Source organism: Rousettus aegyptiacus, unplaced genomic scaffold, assembly GCF_014176215.1.
Source record: "Rousettus aegyptiacus isolate mRouAeg1 unplaced genomic scaffold, mRouAeg1.p scaffold_m13_p_7, whole genome shotgun sequence".
Taxonomy (NCBI): domain Eukaryota; kingdom Metazoa; phylum Chordata; class Mammalia; order Chiroptera; family Pteropodidae; genus Rousettus; species Rousettus aegyptiacus.
This window is the reverse complement of record NW_023416310.1, coordinates 57,044,430-57,058,225: the sequence shown is the minus strand read 5'-3', so window position 1 is coordinate 57,058,225 and position 13,796 is coordinate 57,044,430. Positions and strand designations below refer to the sequence as shown.

The 13,796-nt window shown below is 50.5% G+C and overlaps 1 protein-coding gene and 1 pseudogene across 1 annotated transcript in view; one reads left to right on the top strand and one right to left on the bottom strand.

Annotated features, from left to right (window-relative positions):
- Positions 1-13,424, top strand: part of POLR1A (RNA polymerase I subunit A) — a 78,192-nt gene extending 64,768 nt beyond the window's left edge. The window contains exons 26-34 of the mRNA XM_036223933.1: positions 233-368; positions 845-1,002; positions 6,492-6,618; positions 7,840-7,950; positions 8,540-8,848; positions 9,701-9,901; positions 11,203-11,320; positions 11,852-12,016; positions 12,393-13,424. Of these exons, the coding sequence (XP_036079826.1) occupies positions 233-368; positions 845-1,002; positions 6,492-6,618; positions 7,840-7,950; positions 8,540-8,848; positions 9,701-9,901; positions 11,203-11,320; positions 11,852-12,016; positions 12,393-12,493 (1,426 nt within the window). The 3' untranslated portion in view covers positions 12,494-13,424. The remainder of the gene's footprint in view (positions 1-232; positions 369-844; positions 1,003-6,491; positions 6,619-7,839; positions 7,951-8,539; positions 8,849-9,700; positions 9,902-11,202; positions 11,321-11,851; positions 12,017-12,392) is intronic.
- LOC118605980 lies at positions 5,475-5,593 on the bottom strand (annotated as a pseudogene).
- Positions 13,425-13,796: the final 372 nt, after the last annotated feature.

Below are 13,796 nucleotides of genomic sequence, written 5' to 3'. Positions count from 1 at the left end.
GCAAGAATAAGACACAGTCCTGTCATTGAAGAGCCACACTCCAGTGGAGGAAACTGTTAGAAGTGTCACTTGCTGTCACACATGGGGCCAGAGCTGGGACTCTGATTCAGCATGTCTCCCTGCAAGATCCCAAGTCTCTCTCAGATCCCAGAGAACTCTGACAGGAAAGGCCTCACACAAATAGGGAACCCAGGTGCCTCTTATGATCAAATGTGCCCTTGTTCTGTGACAGATTGAGGGAGATTCTCATGGTGGCCAGCGCCAATATCAAGACACCCATGATGAGTGTGCCCGTGCTCAACACCAAAAAAGCACTGAAGAGAGTGAAAAGCCTGAAGAGGCAGCTCACCAGAGTGTGCTTAGGGGAGGTAATGGTCTCTCGACCCCCTGCAGACCGGGCGAGGCATTTTCCAGCATCCTCTCATCCATGAAGAACAGTTTGGCTGACTGTTCAGACCATGGGCTCAGACTTCCACCAAGGAGAGGGATGCTTTCTCTGCCAGAAGCTGCATAGGAATGGATCAGAAAGCTTTAAGAGTAATCATTAGTTCTACAAGATTCTCATGTGCCTTAAAAATAAAGAGGTTTCTGGGTTAGCTTCCCAACCCTGGTGGAGCCCACTCCCTGTAGCCTTGGGCCATTCTCTGCCAGCAACCTGTAGGCTAAAGGCCTGTCTCCTCGAAAGGGGTCTGTGCCAGCAGAACTCACTGGAGTTTCTTTGGGGTCTTGGTGGGTGCTCCTAGCCCCTGTCCCCCTAAAGCCTCAGGTTTCTCATAACCCACCTATAATGCTCAGTTTCCTGGTACCAGGGGAAGTTGGGTTCTCTCTGTGTTTCTGGTTCTAGGTGTTGCAGAAAATTGATGTCCAGGAGTCCTTCTGTATGGGAGAAAAACAGAACAAATCTCGCATGTACCAGCTGCGGTTTCATTTCCTGCCACATGCGTATTACCAGCAAGAGAAATGCCTGAAACCTGAGGACATCCTGCACTTCATGGAAACAAGGTCAGGACTCGGGCCATGTTTGTTTGACTTTGTCATTGATCTTGAGCCCTCCTGGCTCTAGGACTCCTGGAGATTGGAACCATTTGCCTAAATTAGTTCTTCATGGGAAGCGTTTAAGAAAACAGCAGGGCCCTGTAGCCTAATCCAGAAACCTCATCTCTGCTCTGGCTTGTGGGCGTGAATGCAGTAACCACACAGCGCCTCTTAACCCTGTTCTTCTCCCTGGTCGAATCTTGTCTTTTGGGGTTTGTAGGTTTTAAGACATAGAAGCATGAGTAAGGTAAAGAGAATCGAGCCCTGTTGCAGTGGTGCTGCTTTGATTTCAGAGGAGCTTGTGGTTTTTTTGACGTGATGTGATTCCAGGCAGCATAATGTGGTTCCTGATACATTTATATTCTATTAATGATGAGTCACGTACTGATGGTCTGCTGCTCTTAAATGCCAGTTCTATAACTGGGTCACCTCCAGCTCCTTACAGAGAAATTCTGCTTTCCTTCTCGTAGGTAGAATGAACTTCCTTTTTCTCTCAAGTTCAAGTTACCATTGGACATTTGAGAAGCACAGGCCGCAGTGCTGAGTACAGAGGAATAGAAGCGTAGGCATATTGGGGTGGGGCAAGCCAGGAAGGGCCAACTGAGTACTTTTGACTTGCAAGCAGACCCCAGATCTTAGAGTGCAAACTCAAATGGCTTTAGGGCGGCAAGTAACAGGGCAGTGAAGCGGGTTGGCAGGCCCCCGGCAGACTGCAGTGTGCAGAACCTGCCTCCAGGGGGCAGGGACGTGGGTCAGGGTAGTGAATCTTCTGCTTCAAAAAAAAAAGAGAAAGCTCCCCCATCTTTTTTCTGTCTTTGGTTTTTGTTTACTTGCTTTGGCTTTTATAAATGAGAAGTCTCCTAATTTTTAAATGTTGGCAACTAATTCATATCTTTTTAAAAGCTTGGTAAGGCCCAAATAGATGCCATCTGTTGGCAGGATTTGTTTGGACCACCAACCACCGCCTCTAACCTAGACCAGCCGTCAGGTCTTCCCGGAACTCCTCAGAATAGAGAACTGATGGCAGAGTCGAGGCAGAAAGTCCACTGCATTCAGTTGTCCTACAAACCTTTACTGAGCGACACCCACTCAGGTCACAAGGCAGCATGGCCAGGAGAGAATGACTGCCCTGCCACGGACCCTCTCTCCTCTCACCTGAAGACGTGAGCTGGCTTCAAGCTGGCCTTCTAAGCATGTGGTGTTGAGGACAGTGGGTATTGTGGTAGGTGAGCTGGGATGTGATCTCAGCCTTTTAGATGGGGGTCACTGACCAGGCAGATCCTGTCCCAGTTTACATAAGCCCTGCGTGAAGCTGTCACTGGCCAGGTCTCAGCGAACACCTGCATCACTATCCACCTGGGTAAAGAAGGTTCGTTCTATCAGGCAGGCCCAGTGCTCTCATGGTGCTGGGCCAGGTCACTGGAGACCCATCAGTGCACCAGCCTGCGGCTCATTAATTAACAGGGAGGAACATAGTTCCCAAGGGTCCTTCATGTTTGTGCTGGGCAGGCAGCCCTTTTCTGAGAAATAGGAATTAGGATTTCATGGCCTCTTGAGAATTATCAAGAGCAGGTGGAGCTGGATGATCTGCCCCATTTCCATATATCTAAGGCCTGCTGAGCAGGTAGGTCTGCATAAAGTGTGCACCAGGCTGTGCATAGAGTTCTTGTTACTTACCTTATCTTGCAAAGTTGAAAATCCATCACTTTTTAAAAATTTCTTCTTATTGAGAGACAATCCTGGCTTCTTCCCAAGCAGTGAAATACTTTTTCAACTCCTAGTTTGTATTTTGCATATGTACTCTTATGCACTTGTAAATTTGTGATAAACAAAGCTGTGTGCAGTAGCTCTTGGCAGAGCTACTATGTGACTTTGGTGGAGTGGGCTAAAGGTGAGAGAAGCCGCAGCATGTGGACTGGACTACTTTTGCCTGGGCAACAAAGCAGCCACATGAAGGCCTCTTACAGATCACAGGAAATGTGAGTGTGCTTTCAAAAGAGTAATCCTCCCCCTAAGAAACTTTTTCTCATTCTTTTCTCCCTCTCCTTCCCCTCTTCCTCCTCTCTCCCATCCTCATCTCTCTTCTCTCCTTTTCTCTCTTTCTTCCCTTCCTCCCTCCCAGTTTTGGGATCATGACACTTTTTTTTCATTCAGGTATAACTGACATTAGTTTCAGGTGTACAGCATAGTGACTTGACATTTGTATGCATTGTGAAATGGTCATCACAGTAAATCTAGTTACCATCCATTACTTTAAAAAGTTAATACAATATTTTTGACTATATTCCCCAGGCTGTACATTACATCCCCATGACTTACTTATTTTATAATTGAAAGTTTATACTTCCTAATTCTTTTCACTCATTTCACCACCCCCAACTCCCCTCTCCTCTGGCAGTCACCCATCTGTTCTTGAATCTGTGAGTCTGGGTTTTGTTTTGTTGTTAGTGTGGTTTTTTAGATTCCACATATAAGTGAAATTGTACAGTATTTATCTTTCTCTGTCTGACTTATTTCACTTAGCATATCTTCAGGATCCATCTATGTTGTTGCAGATAGCAAGATTTCATTTTTTAGTGGCTGAGTAATATTCCATTGTGTATATATTATATTTTCTTTATCCATTTATCTGTCAGTGGACACTCAAGTTGTTTCTATATTTGCCCATTACAAATAATGCCGGGGTCATTAAGGAACATAGGAGGGTGCATATACCTTTTTGAATTAGCGTTTTGCATTTCTTCAGATAGACGCCCAGTAGTGAATCATATGGTAGTTCTATTTTTTATTTTTTGAGGAATCTCCATATTATTTTACATAGTGGCTGCACCAGTTTACATTCCCACCAGCAGTGCATGAAGGTTCACGAGACTATTTTGACACAGGAGACGAAAAAAAAAAAAAAGACACACAGTGGCACTTCCACAAATGGAGACATATAAGCCTTGAACATCCCCTAGATATTTGTACTGGCACCTGTCACTTTGGATGTTTGTGCAAGTTATCTGGAAGGCAGGCTAGGGGTTGGGGTGAAGTAGAAAGAGCACTGAACTGAGAGTCGGGGTGTCAGTGCTGGTCTCGGGTCCCCAGCCATGAGATGACCAAGCCGGCAGTCTGTAGTTGCAGCTTCTGTGAGTCTGACTTTGAAAACAGCAGGTGGTGGAGCTGTGTTGCCAGGCACTTTCAGAATCAGCCAAGGGTCATTTTCTCTGTAATTATTTATGTGGGATAGGAGCTTTCTCTGCAGCCTGTCCCTCCTGTTCCGGTTGCCACATTCTGACACACAGCAAAACTTTCGCAGAGCAGTCACTGCGGGCCTTCCGTTCCCTTGCTCTTGGCAAAATCACAGAAGGGCAAACTGCTTGCACCCCCAGAAGAATTCTAGCACGCTGGTCGCCTGTCTGCCACTTACTGCTCAGCAGTTTAGTCTACTTTCTCACCTTCTCTCATGTTCCCCACCAGTCCTGTTCACCATAAGAGGCAGACAAGGCAGAAAGTATTCCTAACTGGGAGATTAGATAAGCTTTCTTGGGGGAATAACATCTGCACTTAGACCCAGCCTCGGGTGGGGGGCGTTGGGAGGTGGGGTGAGGATACAGCTTCAATGTTAGTTAAAGCGGGGAAGATTGCTGGCAGAGCGAATGGCTTGAGCATGAGAATGCAGACGTGTAACTGGGGTTGAAGACAGCTCTGGGGGACTTGAAATGCTCCTGGGAGGAGCCTCAGATGGGTCATATCGCCACAAAGTGACTGGTTAGGGGAACCTGATGAGTCAGAGCAGCAGCCCCACTACAGAGGGAAGTAACGAGCGGTTATGTTCGGGCCGCAGGCTGAGTGCTTTCACATGCCCGTGCATCTCTTTTTATCTCCTTTACACAGTAGGTTTGGGCATGAGGTGGGAGTGGTCCCACTGTACGGATGAGGGCAAGGTCCTCCTCTCTAGTCTCTGATGGAACAGGGCCTTGAACCAGAGCCTGTCCTTTCAGAAACATCTCTTCTGCCCCCTTTCCCAGTTGGATTATATCTTCCTAAAATCAAGCCTGGTGTGCCTCCATCTGGCTTTCTCACCCCTGTCCCCAGCTCTTACCCAGATTAGTGAGTGAGGAGCCTTTTTAGTGACCAAGCTCTTACCCAGATTAGTGAGTGAGGAGCCTTTTTCCTGCCAAGGACAGAAACTCCAGCAAAACCATGTGTAACTTTTTAAAGTTTTAAAAAACAATGAGGAGAGAGAGTAGCAATTTTTTGTTTTTAATGAACAAAACAGTAAACATTCGATGTGCCTGTTTCTCAAAGAAGACTCTAAGCTCCTGTCTTTTATCCTCGCTTTGCCCCAGGGCACAAGATAAGCACATTAGAGATGCTCATAAAACAGAGGATTGCTGGCTGGACTTATGAGGGACCTGATTCCTTTTTTTTTTTTTTTTTTTTTTTTTTTTTAACGCCTACAGCACCTGGTATTCCAGGGTGGCCTCCCATCCAAGTACTAACCAGCCCCAACCTTGCTTAGCTTCCAAGATCAGATGAGATCGGGCACATTCAGGATGGCATGGCCGCAGACCTGATTCTTTCCATAATTAAAAGCACTTCATTTTGGCATGCTATTATGGCCTAATGAAGAAGACAGGCAAGAGATTATGTGAACAAAGAACCTCTGTGGGGGATGGGGTGAGGCCCTAAGGGACCATAAAAATAGATAACTCAGGAGGAAGGGGCCAAGGGTCAGGAAAGGCCCCCTGGGCTATGCTTGAAATTGGTTCTTTTAAATGGGTTTAGTTCTAACCTGTTGACATGATTTATTGCCACAAAGTAAGTCATCACTGTCTTTGAAATGCCAAAGAGCATTTCCACATCTTAGTTCCTTCATCAAATTGTCAGGGCTCCCACACCAAGGAGACAGGAGTTGTCCGGCCTGAGCAGTGTCACTTTCTGGGGATGCAGCGGGCAGAGGGACAGTCCTAGTCCTGGCTGGACTGTCCCCTCCTACGGTAGGTTTTGCCGTCCTTACTAGACAACAGCCACAGGTGCTCCCGCAACTGTCATTTAATGAGCACCCACTCTGCCAGGCCCTGTGATGAGTATCAAATGCAGCGTGATTCCTAATCCCTAAAAACAAGATTGTGTGATACATGTGACTACTACCCGTATTTTACAGACAAGGGAGTTGACGCTCAGGAGACCACTGTGCTCAAAGCCACGCCCCTTCGCAGTGGCAGAGCATATATTCAGCCCAGGCCTGTCAGGTGGTATTCTTTCTGACATGCCATGTGCCATTCAGAAACAGCAAGAGGGAAGAAAAGTGAGCTGATAGGAGAGGCCTGTTCTCATCTCATGTATAAATCCCCAACAGCAGCCTAGATGGCTGTAAGAAACTTGCACAGAACATCTTATCACTACAGCAAGGGGAGAGTGGAGATTCTGGTGCTCAATGGGTCTGCATGGCTTTCTTCTCGTTTTAGATTCTTCAAAATTCTTATGGAATCCATCAGAAAGAAGAATAGCAAAGCATCAGCTTTCAGAAGCGTGAACACTCGAAGAGCTACCCAGCGAGACCTAGACAACACTGGGGGATCAGAGAAGAATCAGGTGAGTGCCCCTGGGCCCTTGGGGACTGGCACCAGTAGGGTTCCAGGGCTGGGAAGCACGTAGGGTGGCAGTTCACTCAGCCTTCTCTCCTGGGAAGCCTCCGTGACTGTTCTTAGCACTCTTCAGCTTCTTCCTGGTGTCGGCCCATCTCTCCACTTACCTTAGCATTTGTCTGCTATGTTGAGAGCCAAGAAGCAATATTGACTTCTTGGGTGTGGCGGGCCATACCGGGGAGGCAGCATGATCTGGTTGGCCCTGGGCAGGGCCCCAGTTCATCTGTCTGCTCTCAAGGACACCTCCATAAGTGAGGTTTTATCCTGTAGATAGATTCAGAGTAATGGTAATTATCGAGCTTTCGGAAATTCTTTTTCAGTCTCAGTTTGTTCTGCCTTTGACTTACCGAGGCCAAATGAACTGAGGCCCACAGGATACTGGCAGGGACCAGAGGGGCATTTTGAAGCAGGGAAGTTGTGCTTCAGTGGTAAAAAAGGAAGGAGCCAGAGAAAAGCCATTGGAGACAAAGTAGTCCAGCAGTGATAATACCTCATCTGCCAGGAGACCTTGGCCAGCATGGGGGCAGGTCCCTGAGTGTCACCTGAGCCAGCAGTTTGTTGAGCAATAGTCTGTGCCAGTGCAGCGAGCCTCCTTAGGTGGAGTTGCAATGAAGACCGGCGCTGTCCCTGCGCACTCTGCTATCTCAGCTGCGTCACCTTCACTCTCTGGGCCTGTCTTCTCATCCCTAAAATGAGGGACTGGCTTAGACCAGAGAGAATTCTGGGTCTCCTGTTATGGACGTGTAACAGTTGGCTAACTCAGGCACAAATGGGCACAGACTGTCTTTGAAGGGCTGCCCAGTCCTTATTATTAAATCACCCAGAAAGAAACTTAAGAAACTAGGAGCAAAGGTCAGAAGGAGAAAGGTATGAATATTTGTTTTTTAAATACTTGGTATCTTACCAGAATAACTCTTTCTCTTCGTCTCTACCTGCAACAAAAATATTTTAGAATGATATTTTGCAAAACCATCTTCTTTTAATGACTTGGAAAATCATGGCACTTTCTAAGAAAAATTTTCTTAAGGCAAGATCTTGGAAGTGGTGCATATAAAGACTAAGACTAAAGAGGAGGCATGGAATCCAGGACTAGCACAGGATGGAAGGGTGGGTGGGTGGATGGGGTCTCCAGGCACTAACCTTTTTTCTTCTTGTCCTCATACCACAGGGTGAGCAGGAAGGTGATGAGGAAGAGGAGGGGCACATTGTGGACGCCGAAGCTGAGGAGGGGGACGCTGATGCCTCTGACATGAAACGCAAGGAGAAGCAAGAGGAGGAGGTGAGGGGACTGTGGCCGAGGTCACGTCCCTCCTCTGTCACGCCTATGGGATCATCCCCTGATGCATAAGGCCACACCTTTGTATCTCGATGGAACTTGTCAGGAGCCTTGATGCAAGACCGTCCTGGCTGACACCATTCTTGATCGAGAAGATGGTGTTCGCAGGGCTGCCCTTTGGGTCTAGCTGTCCCATGATTTGAGTCAGTTTCAAGGACCCAGAGGCCTTTGCAGGGGGATGAAGTTCAGCTACCTCCTGTCGATACGGTGAAAACAATACCTCCCTCCTCTCTCCCAAACCAGGCCTCTGCTAACATGGTGCCTGCAAGGACAGAGGACAGGTTAGAGAGGCTGAGGGAATTCACGGGAACGAGAGCATGAGGCGAGGGTGAGGAGGGGCCATGGAGACTGGGCAGCCAGCATTCCCAGGGGATGCCAACAGGAGGGACAAGGAAGGCAGCCTAGCCACATGGAGCATGTGGGACATGGGTGGGCCAATCAGATAGGCCTTTGCTGGACACTTATTCTGCAAGCCAAGTCCAGGTAGACAGTGGGGCCCCAGTGACACATACTGTGTTCTGTCCCCTGCCAGGTCGATTATGAGAGCGAGGAAGAGGGGGAGAAGGAGGGAGAAGAGAATGACAACGAGGAGGATGTGCAGGAGGAAGGAAACGTTTGTGGGGAGGGCACCCACATGGCCCAAGAGCAAGATGAAGAAGCGGGCTCAGGCCCCGAGGAGGACTCGCCCCCTGCTCCAGCCCCAAGACAGCACCGGAAACCCACCTGCAGCCCAGAGCCCCAGGGAGCTGAGGCCATGGAGCGCCGGGCGCAGGCCGTGCGCGAATCCCACCCGTTCATAGAGGACTACCAGTATGACTCCGAGGAGAGCCTGTGGTGCCAGGTCAGAGCCGGCAGCGCCGCGGTGGGCCCCTGGCCGCGGGAGGCGCCTCCCTGCACAGCTGGTGTGGCCAGTTGGAGCCTTTGAGAGTTGATTGCTCCCTTTTTGATCTCTGTTCCCTTAAATTCAGAATCTGGTGACAGCTGTGGACCCTCTGCCCCAAATCACGGCCTCACACTTTAGACTTTCAAAGCCCTAGTGGACTACTCTTCTGATTTTTCAAAAACAGTGTGTGTGAGGGCTGATCAGCACTTTCGGATCTGTCACCCCATTCAGTCCTCACTCAGTACAACAAATTGTCAACATATTAGAGTCGTCATAGAGGCAAGCAGGAGTACCTTGTTCCTTGTGCGCGTGGCCCCTGGTCCCCAACTTTGGGATGGCATCGTTCCCTTGCAAGCTGGGCGATTTGGATGCCTAGACATAAACACACATAGTGGCTTCTTTGTCCTTTCCTTTGATCCAGTTCAGTGGTTCCCAGATGGCACCGTGGATAAGAGTCATTGACCAGGGTTACACATGCGAAACTCTGTCTTATGCTTTGTGGTCATTGAGAGGGTATGAAGGGTGACATTGAGCGATGTGATTTTTACTGTTGTCTTTGATGTCTGTGAAAATGTTGCCCACTGTTCTCACCTCAGTCTGGGTGACTATAGATGGCCGCTGTGTGTGGTCGGTTAGGCTGCCGGGTGTTTGCGTGTGCAGACCCACCGCCCCCGCTCGCTCCAGCAGGGCCACCTGTCCCAGCCAAGGTTGTTTCCTAAGAGGGCTTTGGAGGAGTATCCCAGGGAGCCTAGTCCCCTACATGGGCTGGGGTGGCCATCTCCCCTGACTCAGCTCTTTCTCCTCTTGCAGGTGACAGTGAAGCTCCCTCTAATGAAGGTTAACTTTGACATGAGCTCCCTGGTAGTGTCCTTGGCCCACAGTGCTGTCATCTATGCGACCAAGGGCATCACAAGGTGCCTCCTGAATGAAACCACCAACAATAAGAACGAGAAGGAGCTTGTCTTAAACACAGAAGGAATCAACCTGCCAGAGCTTTTCAAGTATGCTGAGGTACGTGTCCCTCTCCAGGTTGTCCGCTGGCCTGGGACAGACCCTCACACTGTCTCAGCTTCAGGCCACTCAGAGGCGAGGCTCCAGCCACTTTATCCTGGCCCTTTTCGAGTTGCTGGAGCTTCTAGCCCAGTGTCCCCAAACTTGGCTTACCTCTTGGGGATCTGCAGGGCACATGAGCCTAGTGCAGGCTTGCAGTACAGAAACCTACTTAATTTTATCTAACCCAGAGTTTCCTAAACTAATTTGATTATAATTGCTTTTCCTTGAAATTAAAACCTTTCCAAAGTACAGTAAGAAATAGTTTGCTGAGTTCTTGGCCCGGGAGCTGCACGCTTTATCTGGTAAAGGAGGCTCCGGGTGTAGCGGTGGCCCAGGCCCAGGCCCCCACACCCAGCACTGGCAGAGGCCACGCGTTCCTGTCCCACCTGCTGCACTAGCACTTCTGTCCTTTCCTCTGAGCTCTGTTCGGGCTCCTCCCACTTCACTGAGTCCCTACCGCTTTCTGAGATTCTCTCACTCCTTGTGCACAAGTATTTTCCCTGTAGAATACCGAGGAGCTCGGACCCTCCAGCCCACTCTCTTCTAGTGTCTGAAGCTGGCAAAGCTCTCCCACCTCACATACTTCCCCCCGCCACAGTGGCTGCCCCACACAGTTCCCTTCTGCCCTGGAGCCTTTCACCAAATTCTTCAGAGGACAGAGCAAGAAGGCTCATACCTCCTGAGTCAGCCACTGGCTGGACAGGCTCCATGTCATGCGCGTGGATTTGTTTAAACAAGGTCAGACAAGCTACCAAGGTCTCTGAGGTCTCCTGTGGGGGTGACCTGCCTTAGCACAGAGCCACCTTGAGTCCCCCCGGGACAGCCGAACTGGACCCTGACAAGGCTCCGCTTACCCCGCAGAGCTGACCTGTCCCCATCCCATGTACCCTGGAGAGATGTTTGTATCTCTGCTAGAGAACTTTTCTCACCCGTCAAGGAGAAGCCTCGAGCCTAGAAACAGGTTTTTCTGGTAAATAAACAAACAAAAAATACCTTTCTTTCTGTTGATTCTACAGCAGGCACCAAATTCTCTCTCTCAGCTCCGAAACTGAGGAGACAGACCTTGGGGCTTGGCCAGCGTCCCCTCGGCAGCTCTGCCTACACTGTTTCCTTTCAGTAATCTTGGGCCTCCTGGGGACCGCTTTGTCGTCAGTTGTGCTTGACTGCCAGACGGGGAGAGAGCGTGGCCGGGGTGGGACAGGCCTGAGGAAAGGAGCAGAAGGCCAGGCCCTCCAAACTGATCCCCCCTCTCTCCCCAGGTTCTGGATTTGCGCCGCCTATATTCCAATGACATCCACGCGATGGCCAGCACGTATGGCATCGAGGCTGCACTGCGGGTTATCGAGAAGGAGATCAAGGACGTGTTCGCTGTGTACGGTAAGAGGCACCGCAGACCACAGTCGGGAGGTTCCAGCGTGTCAGTCCAGCACCGTAGGGGAGCCAAAGTGGGGGCACAGCGAGTGTGGAGCCTGTGGAAGACCCTGAGAATGACCGTGGAGAGAAGGGGTGGCTTGTCTTTCAGTCTTGTGTGGTGAGTCCCATCACCGAGAGCCACCGCTTGTTTCTCGTCCTCTGGGCTCTGAAAACTTGGCCCCATCCTCCTCAGGGTTTCAGTTCCCAGGTGAAAGCGATGCTATTAGTTACTTGTGTTCTGCCGGTCTGGAATCTGTTTCCTGTGCTGCTGGATGGAAGCAGAGTGCAGGGTGAAGTAATAGTGAGCAGGGCTAAGGGAGGGACTGTGCTCCCGAGGTTAGGGGTTAAGTAGCCAAGTAAATAGGCGATGGAGCTGGAAGTGGAACCCCGGAGTCTGACACCTGAGCCCCTGCACCGACCTGAGTCAGAAGGCGATGCTTCCCCACGGTCCCCTTGTCACTGCTTAATCCTTCCTGATGTTGCTGCACGTGACAGGCATTGCAGTCGATCCCCGCCATCTCTCCCTGGTCGCGGACTATATGTGCTTCGAAGGTGTTTACAAGCCACTGAACCGCTTTGGGATCCGGTCAAATTCGTCCCCTCTACAGCAGATGACATTTGAAACCAGCTTCCAGTTCCTGAAACAAGCCACCATGATGGGTCAGTATCTGAACAAGTATCCTTGGCCTGTCTCTTGAATCTGCTCTGGGCAAATGGACTTGTTCCTCAGGCACCGTCCCCTACTCCTTCTGTGCGAGCGAGATCTCTGACTCACTATAAGAAGCAGTTGGGGAGGGGTGGGCAGCAGACAGGAAAGCGCCTCTGCATTTTGAAGGAAGGGGAAAAGGGCCTTCCTCACTCAGGTGCAGAAGCAGTGATGCCTCCTATAGTCTCATCAGCCTCCAAGACTCTAGACTGCTCCTCGTGGCCTCCAAGATGCCCCATCCTCCCAGCCTCAGTATTGAGCCCCCCACACTCTTACATCACCCCCATCTTCTCCCTCAGCCACCTGACAAGCGCTCTGTGTCTCTCCCAGGATCCCACGACGAGCTGAGGTCTCCTTCCGCCTGCCTTGTGGTTGGAAAGGTCGTCAAGGGCGGAACGGGCCTGTTCGAACTCAAGCAGCCCCTGAGATAGCAGCCACCAAGCACCATCTCCCCGGCCTGGAGGATGGCTCAGAGGACCCAGATGAGGGCCTGGCCTGGCCTTCACATGAGATGGCCAGGAGACCAGAATCTCAGGCAGTTCAAAATGACAACGCAAATCACAATAGTGATCTTGAGGTTCCAAAAAGCAGCTGGGCTTTGGGCTGGACCAGCTTCAACTGGAAAGTGGTAGTGTCACTTGTCCTTGCCCCTCCCCATCTCAGGATGCAGACAGGCTTCGCCAGGTCCCCCGAGTCCCTCCGAGGTGGCCGGGCCTTCCTCTGTGCTGCAGAGACCAGATCCCTGGCCGCCACAGGGTGGGGAGGTGGGGGCCCATTGTATGAGTAGCCAGTCACTGTAGACAGGACTCCTGTGGGCTCTTTAGAAGAGACAAGGAGCTTGCTCCTGGCTGCACCAACCCCTGGGGACAGAATTCGCAGACTCTCCACCCAAGGCTCTCCCTGGGCCAGCCACTGGGTGGCACAGATCTCTGCCCACCCAGCTTCTGTGCCTGGGACAGAGTCCTGGTCCTGCTGGCATTTGGCAACATGTCCATCTAAATCGGATCAGCCCTGAGTCTGGGGCCTGTTTCTCCAGGGCCCCAACAGCTCACCATGAGACATTAACCTAGAGTCGCTGGCCAGGCTACACTGCAGACAAGCTGCTTGGCCATGTTTTCCTGGTTCTGCTCTGAGCCCAGTGTTGAGGCCCATGTCTTTGTCTGCAGGCCCTACTGTGTCAGGGTCGACTGGCCTCCCTTGACCTCTGGCACCACAGCAAGAGGCTCTGGCATGAACAGAAAAGTCAGAGGAATTATACAAAGGCTTTGTAAAACCAGAGGCTGTTTCTATTTTTGTCTAATGTTATTCCAGCTGAGGCTGAGTAATAAACATCGCTGGAACTAGCTATTGGGAGGGAGAAAACTTGGGTTTGTTTGCTTTTTTTTTTTGTTTCCCTTGGTTTATGGTTCCTGCATTTGTGATTTGGGAGCTCAGGACTGCAATTTCTCAGCAGTCACATGTTGGTCCTCTTCCCATTCTTGACGGAGGACCCAGAGGGAGAGCCCAGCCCTACAGCCTCCCCCTATGACCCCAGCCTGCCCCTACAGCATCCTTCTTCCAGAGCCAGCTTTAGGCCCTGACACCAGGAGAGTGGAAGCCAGTGGGAAGAAGCTGTGTGTGTCAGGGTAGGAAGGGAGGCCTTGCCTGGAAAGAGTGACCCCCACTGCTCTCTCCAGACGTGACAGAAGCCAGCCTGGGCCTCCTCTGCCCACACTGGGAAAACCTGGCAGAAAC